The sequence below is a fragment of the Trichechus manatus genome, unplaced genomic scaffold (assembly GCF_000243295.1).
Source record: "Trichechus manatus latirostris isolate Lorelei unplaced genomic scaffold, TriManLat1.0 scaffold00136, whole genome shotgun sequence".
Taxonomy (NCBI): domain Eukaryota; kingdom Metazoa; phylum Chordata; class Mammalia; order Sirenia; family Trichechidae; genus Trichechus; species Trichechus manatus.
In genome coordinates, this window is record NW_004444072.1 from 2,696,023 (window position 1) to 2,718,097 (window position 22,075).

Sequence of the window (22,075 nt, forward strand, 5' to 3'; positions counted from 1 at the left end):
TTCCTCTTTTTCACTGACCGCTACTTTACCAAGCATGATGTCCTTCTCCAGGGACTGGTCCCTTCTGGTAACATGTCCAAAGTATGTGAGACATAGTCTCGCCATCCTTACTTCTAAGGAACATTCTGGCTGTACTTCTTCCAAGACAAATTCGTTCATTCTTCTGGCAGTCCACGGTATAGTCAATATTCTTCGCCGACACCATAACTCAAAGGCATCAATTCTTCTTCAGCCTTCCTTATTCATTGTCCAGCTTTCACATGCATAGGAGGTGACTGAAAACACCATAGCCTGGGTCAGTACAATTAGCAGGAGACAACAATCGAATCAATGGAGTTTCATGGTTCTTGGCATCTCTTTGGTATTGTAAATATTTTACTGGTTAAGACCATATAACCTATAAATCCACTTAAGTGGGCACTGGGAAATGACAGTAAGGCACAAGGCAGTAAAAGCAAAGGAAGCAATGAGAGGGCACTGCTGACAATCCCTTTTTATGTGCAGTCCCCTCTTCCCTTAGACTCACAGGCGGTATGTGACCAGCTCACACATGGGCCATGTGAAGGCACTAGTGTTAATCTGTACGTTGTTGTTAGCTGCTGTTGAGTCGGTTCCGACTCATAGCAAACATATAGGACAGAGAAGAAGTGCCCCATAGGGTTTCCAAGAGCAGCTGGTGAACTGGAACTGCCAACTTTTTGGTTAGCAGCCAAGCCCTTAACAACTGCGTCACCAGGACTCTGTTAATCTGTAAATAGTAAACCTTGGTTTTTCTTTTCTTTTTTTTTGAGAAAAATTGCTAGAAACAGAAATTTCATTATTTTCTTCCTGTTGGATCATCTTGTGTAGTCACTGGGGATGCATGTACTCCACTTTGAGATGATGGTTTAGAGCCCAGGCTTCTGTATTTAGGTGTTTGGCTTTCAGCTTGTGTAATAACTTTTTTTTTTCTTCAAACTAGTGTTTGTTTCTTAGAGTGTTCTCTACAGCCCACCAGTTTCGGTATACTTACACATACAGATTTCTGGATCCTATCACAGATCTCTGGTGGAGCAGTGGTTAAAAATCTGGCTGCTAACCAAAGGTCAGCAGTTTGAATCCACCAGCAGCTCCCTGGAAATCCTATGGGGCAGTTCTACTGTCCTATAAGGTCACTATTGAGTCGGAATCGACTGGACGGCAATGAGTTTGTTTGTTTTTTTAATCATAGATCTCATGGGAGAAAGATGTGGCAGTCTACTTCCATAAAGATTACACTCTTGGAAACCCTATAGGGCAGCTCTACTCTGTCCTGTGGGATCACTACGAGTTGGGATGGACTCAGTGGCAATGGGTTTGGTTTTTCTGATTACAGATCTATTTGCATTCAGGTATCTTGGACTTGGCCTGGGAATTTTCTTTTGCACACCACAGTTTCAGATCCACTGAATTAGATTCAAGTTTCCTGAAGAGCGAGCTGTGTCTAATGCACTATATTCCCAGTATCCGGCACACAGGAGGCAACACTGTTGAACTGAACTGCAGTGCTTTCTGTTGTTGCTGTTGGGCGCCGTTGCGTCAGTTCTGGCTCACAGTGGCCCTGTGCACAACAGAGTGAAACACTGCCTGGTCCTGCGCCATCCTCGCAATCCTTGCTGTGTTTGAGCCTATGCTGCAGCGCCGTGTCAATCGTCTCGTTGAGGGTCTTCCTCTTTTTCATTGACCCTCTACTTTACCAAGCATGATATCCTTCTCCAGGGACTGGTCCCTCCTGATAACATGTCTAAAGTATGTGAGACAAAGTCTCACCATCCTCGCTACTAAGGAACATTCTGATTGTTACTTCTTCAAAGACAGATTTATTTGTTCTTCTGGTAGTCCACGGTAGATTCAATATTCTTTGCCAACACCATAATTCAAGAATTGCAATGGACAAATAATTTCTCCTCAGGCAGAGAACCTGAAGGTTTGACTGGGGTAATTAGTTACTGCTCATTCATTCATTCATTCATTCCCTCACTCACTATGTAGGAAATGCCAGTAATTTAAACAGACACAAATCACTGCCTTCATGGAGTTGATACACTGTCATGGGAAGATACACATATCATAACAAATAAGTAATTTATCTACTATGATAGTAGGTAATATATGGTATCGAAAAAAGAAAAAGTTAAGGGCAGTAGGAGTGCTGAGGTAGAGGAAGATGAAGGTGGGGTGAGCTGCAGGGCAATTAAAATGAGTGAAGACTTAAAGGAGGTGAAGGAGTGAGTCAAGTAAATAGTCCTTTCACTTCCTACAAATCATATTCATCTTTCCTTAAATGTTTCAGTCAAGGCTTCTGAGAGATTTCAGATGCTATTGGTTCATAGCAGGACTTCAGTGAAATTTGTCTGAATGAATAAATAGAGCATATTGGAGAAAAACAATGTAGAGAAATGAAAATATTTTCTTTCCTTTCATTCACTAAAGTTCCTCTTCAAAACCAGGAAAAACCACCAAGTAAGGAAGTATTCCAAATTCTATTAAGACACTTGGAAAATGTCACTAGCAGGATATGAGGACCATACTCACACATCAAACGGCAGAGCAAATTCTCACTCCATAGAGCTCAACTGGCCTCTGCCGGGAGGAGCTGTGGTGGCGCCAGGTTAACCTAAGTGGTCAGGCCACTACTAGGGTATACAGAAAATCTTTTTTTTTTTTTTCTCTTTTTCTTTTTTTCCTTCAATTATTTATTTTTTATTATTGTAGTTTAGATGAAGGTTTACAAAACAAACTAGCTTCTCATTAAACAACTAGTACACCTATTGTTTTATGACATTGGTTACCAACCCCACGACATGTCAACATTCTCCCTTCTCAACCCTGGGTTACCAATCATCAGCTTTTCTGTTCCCTCCTGCCTTCTAGTCCTTGCCCCTGGGCTGGTGTGCCCCTTTAGTCTTGTTTTGTTTTATGGGTGGGCCTGTCTAATCTTTGGCTAAAGGGTGAACCTCACGAGTGACTTCGTTACTGACCTAAAAGGGTGTCTGGGGGCCATACTCTCCAGGTTTCTCCAGTCTCTGTCAGGCCAGTTAAGTCTGGTCTTTTCGTGTGAGTTAGAATTTTGTTCTACAGTTTTTTGCAGCTCTGTCTGGGACCCTTTATTGTGATCCCTGTCAGAGCAGACAGTGGTGGTAGCTGGGCACCATCTAGTTGTGAACTCAGTCTGTTGGAGGCTGTGGTAGTTGTGGTCCATTAATCCTTTGGACTAATCTTTCCCTTGTGTTTTTGGTTTTCTTTATTCTCCCTTGCTTTTGACAGGGTGAGACCAGTGGAGTATCTCAGATGGCCACCCACAAGCTTTTAAGACCCCAGATGCTACTCACCAAAGTAGAATGTAGAATCTTTTCTTTATAAACTCTGTTATGCCAATTGAGCTAGACGTTCCTCGAGACCATGGTCCCCACAGCCATCAGCCCAGTAATTCAATCCCTCAGGGAGTCTGGATGTGTCTACGGAGCTTCCATGACCTTGCCTTGGACAAGTTGTGCTGGCTTCCTCAGTACTGTGTACTGTCTTACCCTTCACCAAAGTTACCACTTATCTATTGTCTATTTAGTGTCCTTCCATCCCTACTCCTCCCCTCCCTTGTAACCACCAAAGATTGTTTCTTTCTGTGTGCAAACTTTTTCAGAAGTTTTTATACCAACTGAGCTAGATGGTTCCCTGAGACCATTAGAGATAAACCTGCAGTATGCAAAACTAACTTACATTTCCCAACGTGGTAATCATGAAAGTATCTGAATTGGATAAACTATAATTAACAGTTATTCATAATAAAATATTTTGTGTTTTTAACAGATGTAACTTCCTGTCTGAAGTATTTAAATAAAGCAAAGTTAATTGATTATGGTTATACAGCTTTACTAACTGAATGTGTTGACTTTTCTTCCTATAAAACCAATCTATTTAACATTTTAAATTAACAATAATACATTCATTGAGCTAATATACTTAAGGGGAAAACGAAATATTCAATATGGCCACAACCACTTATACTAAAGAATTAAACCTTTTTTTTAAACATTGCTATTTTGTCAGTTTTAAGTTTATAATCTTTTTTTGTCGTAACTTGTGATCTGTCATTTTCAGTTTTTTAAAATTATAACGTAAAATGACAAAACAACTCAAAGTAGAGCCTCTTCTTTCTGAACAAGCTACTTTATTAAAAACAAACAAACAAAAACACCCAAACTCATTGCCATCCGGTTGATTTTCACTCATAACAACCCTGTAGGACAGAGCATAACTGCTCCATAGCATTTCCAAGGCTGTAAATCTTTACAGAAGCAGACTGCTACATCTTTCTCCTGCTACATCTTTCTCCTGCAGAGTGGCTAGTGGGTTTGAACCACCACTCTTTCGGTTAGCAGCCAAGTGCTTAACCACTGTGCCACCAGGGCACCCTTCATTACTTTATATAAATAAGGAAAATAAGTGATTAGCTAGATTGTCTCAGCATTTAGAGCTGGACACAACTTTTAAAGATTATAGGATAATTAAGGCTTTACTAGCCACCCCTCCCTCTTTAAAAAGCAAAGAACCTGAAGCAGAGGCAGCAAAAGGTTAAATGATTTCCCTGGGTGTAAAAGTCAGTCAGTGGTGAAGCATGGCGGCCATTTCAGTTCTTTGGCCTCATGGAACCTTCATACCCATTTCACTGTAACTTGTTTTGGTAGTTTTACATTTGGGGACTCATAGTGACTTTCTGGACATATATGCACAGGACTGATAGCTTTAAAAACGGAAGTAGTCCTTTAAAATAAATATTTCTCCCTAAAAACTCAGATTTCCCTCACTTGCATGATACTGAATAGAAAGCAGGAGATTGGTTTGTAGATTTTGTTTTGCTTACTATTTAATGAGAACAGCATTAGCCCATGGATTCTAGTCTCTTCTTTAATTACCTGAGGAAAAATAAATCACAACTTTAATGAGTGAAGTTGTGTAAAGGAGCCTTCTCCTTTAAAAGATACGGAACAATCATTTCCACAAAGTTCCACAGCTCTCTTCAGGTGCTCTAAATAAAAACCATTAAACTTCCCAAGAGTTTCTTCGAAGATCCAAAAAATGACACTTATTTTGAGCAAATATTGTTATGACAAGCCATTCTTTACAGCCAATAAATTGAGTAAAAAATCACTGGATCGAGATCCTTTTCACATTGATTTTGTATTTACACACAAAACATTTATATTCAGTAATAAGACCCAAGTTGGAACATTATGCAAATTAATGCCAAATAAAATATTACCAAATAAAGACTCTATACACAGTTGCTGGACTTTTAACAACTAGTGTCTGCTGACAGATGAGGTGCTGAGGGGGGACACAGTTATTCTTCAAGTCTCTAAAGGGGTTACTGAGTGACTGCTAGATAGAGGACTTGCCTAGCTGGCCACCTGCTTCAGCGATCCTCAGTTTTCCTTCCACTGTTTTATCAGGATGGAATACCATTTCCCAATAAAATTCTTCAAAGCCCAGTTGGAATGGCTCTTCCTTTTAGAAGCCTTTCGGACCAAGTCCGAATTAGCTGTTCTCTCTTCAAATGTTTTCGTTTTTACCTCCTATCACAATTACTTGAAGTCCCTAGGTGGTTTAATGGTTAACACACTCAGCTGCTAACTGAAAGGCTGGAGATTCAAGTTCATCCAGAGGCACCTCAGAAGAAAGGCCTAGTGATCTACTTCTAAAAAATCAGCCACTGAAAACCCTATGGAGTACAGTTCTACTCTGACATACATGGGGTGTCCATGAGTCGGAATCAACTCGACTGTAACTGGTATTGGTACTGGTATAAACAATTACTTATTTCATCTGTTGGGGGCTGTGTTCTAATCACATGGCTCAACTTGAGTGCTCTGCATACAGAAGTAGTCAAAAGAGTATCTGTTGAATTAAACTGTGCCATACTATAACAGAATCAGAATATTTTGAAGTATAGGTAAACACAGCAGGCGGTGACGGAAGTGGAACCCAGATTCTGAGTTTTGCTCTTGTAGCTGACACTTAAGTTTGTGGTGTTGGAGATCTAGTCCCTAGTAGTTGAGAAAAACAAGTTAATAAGTCTAGTTCTACTGTCATTACCAGTGGAGCATGATGTTGACATAAATGAGAGCAAAACTGGGACTGGTGGTATATAGAAGGTAGTCAAGATTGTTTTTTAAAAGATAAAAGTAACGTACGTACCACTATAAGAGCTGGAGTCCTGGCGACAGTCTTCTTAAACCCAAAAATAACCCACTGGTCTGACCCATGTTACAGCCAAGAGGTCTGAATCAGTGAGTCTGTTTATTAAGTGAGCAACTCATTTAACAAGGCTTCTTGGCTGAGAGCAAGAGGAGCTTAAAATAACAGGCTATCTTAATTATCAGAAAGAATCATCACGAATCCAGTTATCTTTTTGGAGTTTCAAACTGTGATTTTAAGAATGATTTTAAAATTTTCAGAAACGCTGGTGAAGACATGGGGAGACTGGAACCCTTATCCACTGGGATTGAAAAATGGTACAACCACAATGGAAAACAGTATGGTCCTTCCTCAAAAAGCTAGAAATAGAAACACCTTATGATCCAGCAATCCCACTCCTAGATATATGCCCTAGAGATCTAATAAAAGACACCCAAACAGACACGCACATCTATGTTCTTTGCAGTATTATTCACAATAGCAAAAAGATGGAAACCTAAATGCCCAAAAACAGAAGAATGGATAAACAAATGTGGTATATACACAAAATGGACTATTATGTAGCCATAAAGAATAATGATGAATGCTCGAAACATAATGTGAATAAATCTGGAGGACATTATGCTAAGTGAAATAAATCAATCACAAAAGGACAACTATTGTATGATCACACTTCTATAAGGAGACAGGAATAGATATATATACAGAGGCTAATGCTCACTGGTTGTTACCAGGGATGGAGTGGGGGGCACTCTTGAAATAGTAGACACTTGTTATTTTTGGTGATGGGAAACGTAGCACTGAATGTGGGTGAAGTTCACACAGCCTGACCAAGGTAAATGTTATTAAGAAGTGCACAAGAGAAAAGGACATTTTTGGTAAAGGATAAGAAAAATATAGTTTTGCAACAACACACACACACAAAGATTTTATTTTATATTATCATATCATGTAAGATTACATATGAGGAAGAACAAAGTAACAACAAGCCTTCCTTGGCTCATCAGCCTCATTTCAGGCAGGCTCTCCTAGCTCCTGGCTCCAACCACACTGGTCTTTGTTCAGCTCCATGGATAGCCAAAGCTCTTTTCTACCTTGGAGCCCTTGCACTTGCTGCTCCCCCTGTCTCAAAGTCTCATCTCCCTGCTCTTCGCTTGACTGACTCTTTCTCCTCCATTAGTTCTCAACTGAAATGGTATCACTTCAGAGAGAGATTTTTGATCCCAAAAAACTGAACTCATTGCCACGAGTTGATTCCAACTCTGGTTTTGACCAATTTACCTAAATTAGGTTTTCATCCCCCCTCAGCTCCCTCCCCCCCTTATTATTTTTGTGATGATATCCTATTTTCATCCTTTATAGGGCATCACAATCTGTGGACGCTTTCTTATGTTTATTATAGTAAAGGCTATGTCTTTTTTGTCCACCATTACGTTACAGGATCTAAACAGTGCCTGGTATGTAGTAGATACACAGTAAAGATTTGTTGAATGAATTCAAAATACTACAAAATTAATTCAAAATTGTTTAAAGGTCCCTAGGAAACTCTTAGTAAGTTTTGAGAAACTCATGATTCTACTTTCTAAAGCACAGGAACACAGTAAATAACAAAGTTCAAGTACTGATTTAATAAAGCTTTTTTATATGTTATTCTGTTACAGATCTTTATTTGATGGCCACAATTTACTGAAGTTTTTTTTTTTGTTCTTTTTTTTAAATTGTTAATCTATGTCAAAAAGTCTGTATTTCTGACTGGATGTGAAAATATACCTGATTAGTCACTAATACCTAAATATTAACTATAGTAAACATCCAATTGGTTGTAATCTAATGATAAAAAAAAGAATAACATATTAGTCACATAGCTCAGAAAAAAACAAAAAAACCAAAACAGCTTTTCATATGTCACTAACAGAGAAAACACAAAAATGAATGATTCTCAAAGAATGGAAGCTTTCAAAAGGCATTTTCCAGCTTTTACGAAAAGGGATAGAGAAGACAGGAGTTACTCTAGCAATCTTTCTGTAGCATGAAATCATAACAGAAAGTCAGATTAGAAACATACTAGAAAATCTAAATAGAAACTCTGATGGGAGTATCACGAAAAGTAAACGGATACTGTGTATCCTCCTCAAAGAGTCACTATGGGTGGTTTTTTAGGTTCTTTACTGCTGAGACAAGGAAGATTACAATGGCATCATTAGAATGGAAAATTTTCTAACATCGTTACCTGACTGGTAGTATGCTTGAATCCATTTACTACTTTTCAACTCTGGTCTATGACATTTTACTGAAGTCATCCGACATTAGCAAAACTGTTGTACGTACTTCAATACACAGTGGGGTTTTTTTTTTTTTTTTTCATTAAATGAGTAAAAATTTAATCACCTGCATAAAACCTGGAATCTTAGTATTTAGACTTTTTATAATTTAAGAAGACAAAATTTAATATAACCCCAAACAAAAACTCAGTCGGAACTGGCCAAGCAAAACATTTTACATTATATTTTTTATAGTGTGTTTCTGGTACAAGAATGACTATGAAATTTAATCATCTTACAGCTAGCAATTTTCTTCCGTAAACAATAACAGTCACAGCTAAAACGGCTGATTGCAAACTTACCAGAAATATTTTTTGGAATATTTTAGTCTTCAAAACAAAGAGTAGCTGTCAAATTCTTACAGCATAATCTAAAATGGTACTCCATGTACTGTATTTCATTTGTAATAAGTCTTTGTGATAAGGTTAACACTTCAACACACAACACAAATAGGAGAGCACCAAAAAATGAAAATTACTCTGCTTATGTTTCTGTATTAGAATTTTATTTGCTAAAGGGTAAAAACAGATTTGCAAAATTCACAGTTAACTTAAAACAATAGTTTTAAACCTTTTATTCGTAGGCCTTACTGCCTTCAGGAAGGGGAGAACATCTGGTTATTTAAGGAACACAATATGTTCACATTTTCTATGACTTTTGTTTCTAATTGGGTTTTAAATTTTTTTTTTTTTAAATTTGAACAACTAGTTAGAACAATGTTTTTTTTATCACTTCATATTTTTCAGACCATCCTCCTCCTACCCCTCCACTTCATTCAGTGGATTGTTTTGGAAATCTGCTCTGTGGTACTAACATGAGAAAGACAAGAAAATGAGAATTAGGACTATAGGTTGAAGGGCTAAACCTGGACACCATATGTACAGTGTGCAGAGGGTAAGACGTTACAGATAGATATTTGATACCCAGGCTGTTCATACATCATACGTTTTCAAAAATTTCAAATAATTCTTGGATCACTTAAGTACATGGCAGTTTCACTTACTTATTGCAAATGCAAATAACTGTCTATTAAAAATAGAAGAATCTGAGAATTATTAGTAACTACAATTCCATTATTTTTAAAACAAATGAAGTTAAGCTCTTGTGTGGAGGGTAGTCTGAACACCTGGGTTCAACTGCTCGTTCTGCTATTGACCTTACATAAGTCTTTCAACTTCACCTTGATCCTCCGTTTCTTCATCAATGAAAGAAGGATACTAAGTTCTTTCCAGTTCTGAAGTATATTATCTAGATTCTTTATTATTTTTTCTTTGTTCCATAATATTTGAAGGTAAGAAGAGGTTTTTTTTAATAATTCTGACACATAGCAAATTAAGGAACCAGAAATCCTTTAAGTTGTAAGTCAATTCATCATCTTGATAAAAATGGCAGCTCACATACAAATTTGCAACTGTCTACAGCCTCTGTGGAATGTGGATATGGGCTCTAGAAACCTGTCCGGTGAGCAAGCTCTGCCTAGATTTTAGAGTCAGTGTAGTGCACTGGAAAAAGGGTTAGCGTTTGAGTCAGAATTCAATTCTACCACTATTTTCTTAATACCAACCACATGCAGGACACAGAACTTTCTGACCCTGGCAAAGCCACATAACCTTAAAAAGAGTATGTAAAATAACCTACTCTGCTTACCTCATAAGGTTGTGGTGAGGAACAAATTACGTATGTGTCAAAGTGCTCAGAAAACTGTGAAGAAGTATGATCCTATTATTACAGTTTACAGGCCCATTATTTCAGCCTGTTCAAATGAGAAATCTTTCCACAGTAAAGACTACCTCTGATATAAAACAATTAGACCACAGTGTCTCAAGCTCTATTTGTAGAGTCTGTTTTCAACTGAGCAATCTCCACTGGGGTTTAGAGATGGCGGTAGGACCGAGTGCTTTTCTGAAGGGTGACCATGAACTTAGGAGGACTTAGAATGTCTTGTTTATTTTTAATCTGCTGAACCTGTCAGCAGCACTCAACACTACTGTCATAGGAAGCTGGGATATGGAAACGTGTGATTTCATGCCTCAAATCTCATCTTTCTACCAGTTCACTTGTTAGGGACTTGTATATTTACTTACTCTGAGCAATTGGTAAACATTCGGAATGATTCAAGTATTTTAAGTGTTTCACTGTTGTTAACAAATAGAAAATATTTAAAGCACTCTGTTGTCTCTGGATTTTTAGAAAATAGGAGTAAGGGTACTAGCACCATTTTTCCCTCTCTGTTTTTACCCATCAGCATAAATAGCCTCCTTTATAATTAACATTAGCTATCCTGAAAACTCTGCCCACTTGTGGATTTCTATGGTATGGATAAACTTGCTGGGTTTTTTTCATTTGCACCTTTGTAGCATCAGATTGGATCTTGTTAGTTTATTAGAAGTTAGTTCTTTATGGACAAAGTAAGCTCTGGCTGGGTGCATCATCACAGAGAATTTAATTCAACCTCCAGATGTTACAAAAAGACAACACTACTCAGCTAGCATGAGTTTCTCCAAATCACAAGCATGGTAGGTGGCAGAGCCAAAGCTTGACCCAGAGTCTCGATTCCTAATTCAGTCTCCGTGCAGGACACTACACTGCCGTGGACATACAATTAGCACAAATGCCAAGTGACGCTAGTTATTGCTTGACATTTACTAAATGCTGTCAGTGTGTCAGCTATTATATACAATTAACTGTAACTGTCACATTGCTGGGTTAGTCATCTGAAAGCCCCTTAATGCTATGCAGCTTTCTTTACTTTTCCTATAGATGTCATTGTTCCATGAACTTGTTCTCAAGGAGCCTTTTAAACATGACCTTTCTTACATCCAATTTCTTATGTCTCAGAGGTATCAGTTTATGGTTCTACATTTTGGACCATTACCTTGATCATATTTTACTTGGTAAGACTGTGACTGCAAAGGTGGGGAATTCCTTTTTAGACATTTATGCTTTAATTATTTTTTTTTTATCTTAAAGCTTAAAGAATCTATTATTCTAATGCTACAGGATTTGCTTCATTGTACTTTTATATTATGTATAGCACTGTATAAAAAGTACTCTATTAAAATCATACTAACATAATAGAGCATTTAGATTCCTATAACAACACTGATGGGCATAGTACATAGAATTCTGCTACTAGATGCATGAGTGATTCATAGGAAGAGAAGAGTAACCATATTTGGCTAGGGAAAAATGACCAGGATTGATAAGTTTAGACAACGTATTAGTTTCTCCATTTAACTAAACTAAACAAATCACAAAGTAGAAATTTTAAATTGCTATTTAAGCAATTTTCCCTACTCTGTATGACTCCAGAAATGCCTAATGCTGAGCTGATAGAAACTGCCTAAAGTTTGCAGACAACACTCATGTATCTCATTGACCAGCAACCTCATACTTTATTCTCTCCTACAGATATCTCTTAATCTTGGTTATTTTTTTTGTAAAACACACACATATAGTACACACACACACATATACATCTGTACATAAAAATATAAATACAGGACTTTTGTTCTCTATAGTCAGACTTCTAAACCTTACAAAAAAATAAATAAAACAAACAAAACACCTCAAAGGCCAAAACCTTTGTATGTGTCCTTATGTTATCAAAGAAATTTCTGATGCTTAGTAAAACTGCTTTATGTAAGAGAGACCATCTATAAGCGTATATTTCTAAAGAGAATGAATATAGGCATAAGGTAATAAATTCTTTTATCTCAATCAAAGCATAAATCGAAGATATACTCAAATGTTGAAGTTGACAACCGAGGAAAGGGCAGAAATCCCTCAGATTCAAAATTTATGTTGAACTTGGAGGACCAAGTCGATCAGACAGAGCTTTGGCAATGGAACCCACAGACAGACTGACTCAAAGACAGTTCGACAACTGCCGACTTGACTGTTGGGAGGTCTGCCAAAACGCTGAAGGCTGGGATTACCATCCAATGCCTGGCATTCTCATACTTGTGTTTGAAGCTTTCTCTCTCACACTTCATCCAATATTTTTGTTTGGCTCAAAAGCAGGAAGGATTCACAGATTTTTTTAGATCTTTAAATGTTCTTATTTTCAAGAAATATAACATTAGTTGTAAAAGAGCACACTTTTGCTCTGAAGTGTAAAGAAAATTTTGGTGAATTGCTTTCAGCTCAAATACAGAAATCAGCATTTAAGTCTGCTTAAACTTTTATCTTATTAGGTTACCCATAGCCCACAAAGTAAGAAATGTATATTCATAAGATGAAATAATTTAGTATTTTATTATATCATAAATTCTTATAGAACTGGTCCCTTTTATAGGTCTAATTTCTTGGTCTTCAGATGGTCCCCGAGGGTCTGCTTTGCTAGGTTATCCCCTGAGAAGGATACTAACAGCAATGAAGTGTGGTTGTAAGGTTGGCAGTTGCTAACTATTTTCTCGAGTTGTGAGGAAGGCAGGAGGACAGAACAACCCTTCTTAGGGGCAAGAGATGTGTGCTCCAGTGTCCCCTGGCAGTGTCCACTTAATTTATCTGCTGAGGTGCTGGTCAATGAAGCACATGAATTTCAGTCTAAAAACCTGAGGTAAATTCTATCATCTCGGCATTATGAATTCTTGGAGTCATACAGAGAAACTCATTCTTCACCAAAGTTAAAATTGTGTCTATCCTACCTGGAAAGCTTACCTTTGGGTCTCGAAGGAACAGAGCCTTAAGGATCAGTGAGTGTACATCCCCGATGGGGGGGTAATGCATCAGAAGGCCAAGACAGGTCTGGTAGTTACTAGAAATCACTAAACAAGAGAGAAAAAAATCATTCAGAAGCAATACTGTTTCAGGTATTTTGCGTTACTAAGAATATAAAAACTAACAACTTAGATGCAAAGAAAAAAAAAACCAAACCCATTGCTGTTGAGTTGATTCTGACTCATAGCGACGCTACAGGACAGAGTAGAACTGCCCCATAGGGTTTCCAAGGAGCAGCTAGGGGATTTGAACTGCTGACTTTTTGGTTAGCAGCCATAGCTCTCAACCACTATGCCACCAGGGTTTCCAGATTCAAAGAATGCAAACTAATCATTCTACTGATTGGATAAATGGAAGTAGGGAGAAGGGATTCCTACCAAATGTCCTTTGAAGCAGCACACTGAACTATTAGTTGCAATCTGATATATTAGCACTTATCCTCAGGGGCTGTTGGGAGGAAGAGCCTCAGATACAGATATGTATGTGCGCTTGCAATATAAACTCTCAGAAGCATGCACATTTATTGGCATTTATATTGCTGTGTTTAAATGTCCCTGGTTTTGTTGCTTAGAAATTAGTAACATTATGAATGGGAAAGAACCAGTTTAAAAAGTCTCATAAAATGATATTTACTTTGATTATTATGCTTCAAAACTTACACATTATATTTACTCTTTATATAAAATATTACATAAGTGAAAATTAAAAAAACAATTTCTTCCAATTTTTTGTTTTTCTAAAGGTAACAAGAAATTTAGGGAGAATATCTATGCAGTATTTCTTGGAAGAAAAATGTCAATATCTTCACATATAAGTCTAACTATGTTCCTTAGACTGTCATTTACTTTTTTTTTGAACCAACCTAATTATGAGCACAATTATTAAATGCATCTTTTGAGGCAGGTCTATGTAAACGACTTCATTTCTTTGTAATCCATCTGCCACTCTGTCACACTCCCATTAACGATGCTTGTTTTCTGAGCCACACTGCCTGCCTCCATAGCACTGACTGTGAAAAACTTTACAGTTACAACTTCCTGTGGTCATAACCAAATCCTCTTCAGTGATCAGAAAGGTTGAAAAATCTTCCGTAGGAAAATGACTGTGATTCAATGCAAACAATACAGATCACAAAACAAACAATTGTTTGTGACCAGGAACACCCTTGGTTCTTAGATTCTTTTTCTTCTTCTGTTGAAAATACCATTTCTTGCTATAACTCCCCACCCTGCCCCCTTTCCCATGAGGATTACAGGGAAAGGAGACGGGACTGGGCAAAACGAATAATTAGAATCTGTGTAAGGAACCACTTTATCATCTTCATTTCCACTGCTGATCTGACAGCTTGTAATTTCATACATCTGCTTTCATTTGTAAAGCACTCACTTACCCTACCCTTTCTATATCTGTTCAGACTCTTCTTTTCTTATTCGTTCATCTTTTCTTATTCACATTCAGTTACCTGTTGTCCTTTTCTCTCTAGAATTCAAAACGCTAGGACACTGAGAATAGTATAATGTGTTTGTGCACAGTTATCTCTAAGATCTAACAAGTAAATAAAACCTAGATAATCAATTCATCTCATAACTTATTTTCTCAAATGATATAATGATTATATATCAGTAACTGACCCTGGAAAAATTGGTGTATGTTTTGTAGGAAAGGCAAGAGAGTTTGGTGGAAAGGGTTCTCAGCGTTGGACTCAAAGATGTAGGTTTGAATACTGGGGCCCCCACTTGAACCTTTCAGGAGGTTGCCTGAAGATTAAATGACATTATCTATGTGACTGATTTACAGCAGCTGCTCAAAACCTGTGGGGTGCCCCTCTGAGCTTAAATTTAGTCATTTGGAAAATAACTTTCTGATTAAAAAAAAATTATCTACCTCATTCAATCCAATAGTTATTTGTCGAGTACCTAATCTATGACAGGCACTATGGTAGGAGGGGATGTCAAGAACAAAACACAATCACTGCCCTGAAGAAACACCAAGCATCGAAGGGCAGATGCGTAGCAACAAGAACCGCTGTTAGTACTACCACTGCCACTAAGACAATGAGGAATTGTTGAAGGCTTACGGTGGCCAGGCCCCATGTTAAGAACTTTACCTGCATTATTTCATTTAATTTTATGACAATCTTATTATAAGAGTACACTTATCATCCCTGTTTTGCAGCTAAGAAAACCGATGCATGGAGATACTGTGAGATACTATGCATGGAAATACACAGGGATTTGGTGTTGGAGCTGGATTTGAATCTCACAAGTCCAGCTTTAGGGTCTGAGAACTAATACATACCTTTGTCCGAAAAGCACTGTTTTGAAAATCAAATGAGATAATGGATGCTAACAGTTATCATAAACAGTAAGGTTGATTGCTATTATTACTCTTGTGTAGTAGTTTTAAGTAACTGGGAAGATTAGCATAACCCAGTCTCTAGAACAGACTGATATAGACAGATATGTGTTCGGAGGGACCAGAGCAACAACCCTACCTTATTACAACTTGACAGACTTGAAGCTATTAGAAATTATAAAATACATAAGGGAAGCCAAATAACTTATTTGTATTATACTTCCAGAATGAAAGGAGATAATATTCCTTTTCTTTTTCATCCATCCATCCATCCATCCATCCATCCATCCATCCATCCATCCACCCACCCATCCACCCATCCATCCATCCATCCATCCATCCAATCAACAAATGCAAAGAACACTTCCTGAGCAGCTACTAAATGTCAAATCCCAGAGACTATGCTAGGCACTAGGGATATGATGGTGAATGATTCTTAGACCCAGCCTTCAATAAAGTAGGTGGGGAGTCTGTGGCTTATAACTCTATAACTTTTTCTACACTAATAACTACCAGGGTAATGCCATCTCTAATTTATTAATAAAACCGTATACTTTTAGAGCACCTTTTAATTTGCAATTTTATGTACTAAATATCAAAACCCCTTTTGAATAACTATGCCCAATTTACAGTAGGGAGAAAGAAATTATACAAGCTGGTTTAAAAACAAAGTAGCAGGGTTTAATAGAATTAGAATACATTTTCAATAACTACAGTAGACTTTCTTTGAACATGAAAAACTAGTCTGTAATACTGTTACCCCTCCAATGTTAATTCCATCAGTGCAGGGCAGTGACATGGGAAAAAAAGTAAATGATTAAAAAAACCCAAGTTTTGTTATCTACCTACATTTGAAATCAAGTATTATATGCCTTAAAACCAAAATACCTAAGCAACACTCTGAAAAGCTGGTTCAAGGAAGTTAAAAACAAAGGTGAGTGGTAGTTAAGAAAATATGCTGGATTAGAAATCAGAAGATACAGATTAGAATGTTATACTAGCCACTTAATATTTGTGTGAATTTAGGCAAGCTGCTTAACTTCACTGAACTTTCATTTCCCCATCTGCAAAATAGAGATGATATTGCTTATTCTATCTGTAGGGCTTCTGTAAGGGTAAGACGGATGAAGGGGGTGTGTTTTTCCATTTTACTTAATTCTTCTCAGCTGAATGGTGCAACCTCCACATGAAGCAGGGCTGGCTTCTCTCTCTCTACCTTACACAGGCCCATGATTGTTCTTGGGAGTTTTTTTCTCCCTTCTAGATTTTATTTTGTTGTTGAGAATATACACAGCAAAACATACACCAATTCAACAGTTTCTACATGTACAATTTAGTGACATTGATTACATTCTTCGAGCTGTACTACCATTCTCACCCTTGTTTTCTGAGTTGTTCCTCCCTCACTGACATAAACTCACTGCTCCCTAAGGTTCCTATCTAATCTTTTGAGTTGCTATTGTCTGTTCTTAAGTGGTTTGAGGGGATCGGTTTAAACAGTTCTCCTTGTAGAAACAAACAAAAAGTAGCAGAATCAATAAAGGGAAGCAGAGAACGTAATTGTTTTGAGAAAGTTTAAAATGATGTGGATCAATGACCTATGGATAACTCAAAGCTAACTATGCCTACAATTGTAACACTTTTAAATAAAACACTTTTTTTTCAAATTATTTAACTGCGTATTGAGATACACTTTCTCAAGGTAGCAAAATGAACTGAGAAGAACTACTGCAGAACACAAAACTAAATGCAAATTTCTTTTAATTTCAAAAAAAAAAAAAAAAAACAGCTAGCATTTATTAAGCACCTATAATGTGTCCAGCAACATGCCATTTGTTTTACAAACAGTCTGAGTACTCCCAGCCCTCCCCCTCCTTAGGAAAGTATTATCATCAATTCCTTGGAGTCTGTCCTCCTCTAGTGTGTGTCTCTGTGTTTATTCTGCTCTTTTTGTAACTCAGAATTGATTAGGTTTAGGACCCACCCTCTCCTGCTATGACCTCATTAAAATAACAAAAGAAAAAAATCCTATTTCCAAACAGGATCACATCCACAGTTACAAAGGCCAAGGCTTCAGTACATATTTTGGGGTAACACAATTCAACCTACAACAACGCACACTTTGGCCCCCAAGATTCATGCCCTTCCCATGTGCAAAACACAGTCTATCACATCATCCCCAAAAGTCTTAACCCATTCCAGCAACAACTCTATGTCCAAAATCTCATCTTCTGAAATATCTAAATCAAATATAAGTGAAACTCTGAGTGTATTCCATCCTGGGGCAAAAGTCCTTTCCATCTATGGACCTGTGACACCCAGAATAGAAGTTATTTGCTTCCAAAGTACAATGGTGAACCCTGCATAAAGCAGACACTCCCATTCAAATGGGAGGAATTGGAGGGAAAGAAGGGGTCATAGGTACCAAGCTTGTCCAAAACCTAGCAGGTTTCATTAGCTCTTAAGGCTTGAAAATAATCTTTTGTTTTCCAGGCACATCTGGGCAATGGCCCTATTCTCTGAACTCTGGGCACTGACCAAGCTCTCCAGATTCTGGATAGAGGTCCCTCGGCACAGGGTGTCAGTCTTGCTTTCCAGGCACACGGGGATGGTGACCCTGGCCCCTCAGGTCTAGGGGAACTCGTTCTCCTGGCCCAACAGAACAGCAGCCTACCCTCTGGAATTGAGGTGGTGGTGACCCCTCTCTTTGAAACCTAGGCAGTAGCCCTACCCTTTGAAACTTATGGAGGGTGGCAACACCTTTTGAAACCAAGCAAGCAGTGACCTTGCCCTCCCTCTCCCCTTCCCAGGTGCTCCTTCTGACAGTTGCACTGGTCTCTGAACTGCTCCCAGGACTGTCCTTTCCTATTCCTGGAGGACAACAGATGTTCACAACCTAGGAGCTCCTGTTTCCTGCCTGTAGAACTCCAGGAGGTGGAGAGCTTTCCTTCAATTCATCCTGTCTCTAATCTTTTCAGTCTTATTGACAGAGTTTCTGCTGAGGTTGTTGATTAGATCCATCAGTCCCAGGCCTAATCTCTTGAATAAAAATTATGTAGCCACACCCTTGGATCAGTTCCAGGACACTCTCTCTTAGTTTTTAGATATTTTCCAAATCTTTAAGTCTGTTTTATTTTGTACAGTTAGTTCCTCAATTTATCTTTCTGCTTCTGCATTTTACTATAAGCAAAAAAGAGATACCACACTGCATCTTCAAAATTTCACTTAGAAATCTCCTCAGCTAAATATCCAAGTTCGTCACCTACGATCTCTACCTTCCACAAAACATTCAAACATAATTCAGACAAGTTCTTTGCCACGATCACCTTTCCTCCAGGGTCCAAAAATATGTTCATCATTTCCTCTTAAAGCCTCACCAGAATCACATTTAACGCCTATACTGCTAGCAACATTCTGCTCATGGCGATAGAAGCTTTCCCCACCGCTCTCAATTCTTTCTGAACATTCATCAAAACTGCCCTTAATGTCCATACCTGGCTCTAGGAGAGGGTCCTTCCTTGTGGATAGCCCTGGGAGTACCTTGGAGTTCCCCGGCATTCCTTCTAGTCCGTGTTCCCTCAGTTTGGGTCTATTCTGCTCTTTTCATAACTCAGAAGTGATTAGGTTTAGGACCGACCCTACTCTGGTATGATTTCGTTAATGTAATAAAAGAAAAACCTTATTTCCAAACAGGATCACATCCACAGTTATAGGGGCCAGGACTTCAATACATATTTTTGGGGGATACAATTCAATCCATAACAGTGGTATTAAAATTTAGAAAAGAAATAGTAAACCTGATTCATACTTTTTGCCTCTCTTAATTTTTAACTCAAATAAGGAAAACTATAGGTCAGGAATTAGTTAAATCTAAATACAGAAACATATATGTAAATTTTATTTGATCATGCATAGTGATATTTAATGCCTTACACAGAAATATCGATGGTCAGTAGTAATGGTTGAAGTACAGAAGCTACTTAAGAAGTGTTAATATCCCTTTCCTGCTGTTAGACTTTGTACATTCAATCATTCAATAAACATTTATTAAACACCTATTTTTGTCCCAAATACTGAGTTAGGTCCTAAGGTCATTAAAACAAAACACAAACTCAGCTTTCTCTTTATAATTTCAGTGGAAGAGAAGCATAAAACTAAATGCAATACAGGATAGAGTGATAACAGTGGCACATACTAAGGGTTATGACAACCCCAAGTATGGAAGACTCTGAGGTCAACAAGGGCATCAGCCAACAGTGTATTGAAGCAAAGAGAGGCAGGGCACTGAGTGGCCCTATGGCTAGGGTGAGAAAGGTCGGTGGAGATCTTACTTATACGCGGGGGATGAAGTTTAGATTTTACTCTGTTGTTGTTAGCATTCACTGAAGGATTCTAAGTAATGTGATCAGATTTGTATTTCAGAAAGATGGACACTGACACAGAATGATCAGTGGGAGACAGAAAAGGAGGGATAGGAGGCAGGGAGCCAGGTAAGAGATCCTGGCAATACTACAAAGGAGAGAAGATGAATAACTGGAGTAAGGGAGAGGTACAGGGGTAAAGTGGGCAGAAATTGCAGGAAAAAATGGATAGATCTCTATATGTGATTAAACTTGGGAGAGTGTGTGCTTACATGAGAGAAACACAAAGCAGACAATAAATTATCAATACACGTATTAAATTTATAATACTAATAAGGCTACTTATAGAATATAGCAATTTTTAATTATTCCTTTTTGAAATTTCTAAGCTAGCTTTCATTTTATGAAAGTTACACATGTACATGGTTTAAAGAGTCACATCATTCTATATTCTGCTATCAAAACAGCACTCGCTGTCCCCTCCATATTTCCTACTTCCCAGAGGCACCTTTATTTCTTTTAGTTGATTTTTAAAAATATTTATCTTCCATATTACTAAAAAATGTGCTTATGTTTCCACTCCTTATTTTAAACATTATCTACTGACTGCTCATTCCAGAAGATGAAGCTTTAACTGTCATTCACACACCAAACCCCAACCCTCCACTGACCTCCATATCACACATGCATACTTTCTGCACCCCCCATGAACTTATAATTTTGATTAGATCAATATTCAAAGTTTTCATTTTTTGTGACCAAGCAAATGTTGGAGCCCTGGTGGCGCAATGGTTAAGAGCTCAGCTGCTAACCAAAAGGTTGGCAGTTGGAATCCAATAGCCACTGCTCGGAAATCCTATGGGGCAGTTCTACCCTGTCCTATAGGGTTGCTATGAGTCGGAATCAACTCGATGGCAACAGGTTTGTTTTTTTTTTTTTTGGTGTTAAGCAAATGTTATCACAACCGACTCATCCAGTATATCATGACTACATTTTCTTTCTTGCACAGCTCCGTTTTCTCCTAGAGTTATAATTCTCTTATTTTTCATTTGCCTAACTATGTCCATATTTAACACTAAATTTAACACCACGTCTCCCAGCTGTATAAATCTCTTGTCAATGTATTTAAACATTTTAGGTATTTTATCAATTTTGTTTTCTTGAGGAAATTTCTTGTGAGGTCTCCTGGCCTGCTCCCTGGCCCCAGGAATGCTCTTTAGCTCTTGCTTGTGCGGGACTCCTGTCTCCCTAGGGCACACGGCTTCCTTTTGGTTAACTCCCTTGTTTCAGTGGAGCACTCTCCAAAGGTTTTGTTCACAAAATATTTTTTTTTTATTGTTGTAGTTTAAATGAAGTTTACATTTCAAGTTAGTCTCCCACACAAAAATTTATACATGCATTGTTATGTAACCCTAATTGCTCTCCCCATATTGTGACAACACATTCCTCCTTTCTACCGGATTCCCTATGTCCATTCAACCAGCTTCTAACCCTCTCTGCCTTCCCATCTCACCTCCAGACAGAAGCTGCCCATTTAGTCTCTTGTATCTACTTCAGCTAAGAGGCACACTCCTCACGAGTATCACTTTATATCCCACAGTCCAGTCCAAACCCTGTCTGAAGAGTTGTCCTCAGAAATTGTTTAAGTTCTGGGCTGACAGAGAATCCAGGGGCCATGCCTTCTGGGGATCCTCCAGTCTCAGTCAGACCATTAAGTCTGGTCTTCTTACTAGGATTAAAGTTCTACACCCCACCTTTCTCCTGCTCCATCAGGGACTCTCTGTTGTGTTCCCTGTCAGGGTGGTCATTGGTGGTAGCCAGGCACCATCTAGTTCTTCTGGTCTTAGGCTGATGAAGTCTCTGGTTTATGTGGCCCTTTCGGTCTTGGGCTACAACTTTCCTTGTGTCTTTGGTGTTCTTCATTCTCCTTTACTCCAGGTGGTTGGGAACAATTGATGCATCTTAGATGGCCGCTTGTAAGCTTTTAAGACCTCTAGACTCCACTCGCCAAAGTAGGATGAGAACATTTTCTTAATAAGCTTTGTTATGCCAACTGATCTAGATGTCCCCTGAAACCATGGTCCCCAGACCCTTACCCCTGCT

The 22,075-nt window shown here is 38.2% G+C and overlaps 1 protein-coding gene across 15 annotated transcripts in view; it reads right to left on the bottom strand.

The window, feature by feature from the left end:
- TBC1D5 (TBC1 domain family member 5) overlaps positions 1-22,075 on the bottom strand; it is a 657,932-nt gene that overhangs the window by 152,267 nt on the left and 483,590 nt on the right. For all 15 annotated transcript variants that reach the window (XM_023739548.1, XM_023739547.1, XM_023739544.1 and 12 more), the window contains one exon: positions 13,197-13,303. In XM_023739548.1, the coding sequence (XP_023595316.1) occupies positions 13,197-13,303 (107 nt within the window). The remainder of the gene's footprint in view (positions 1-13,196; positions 13,304-22,075) is intronic.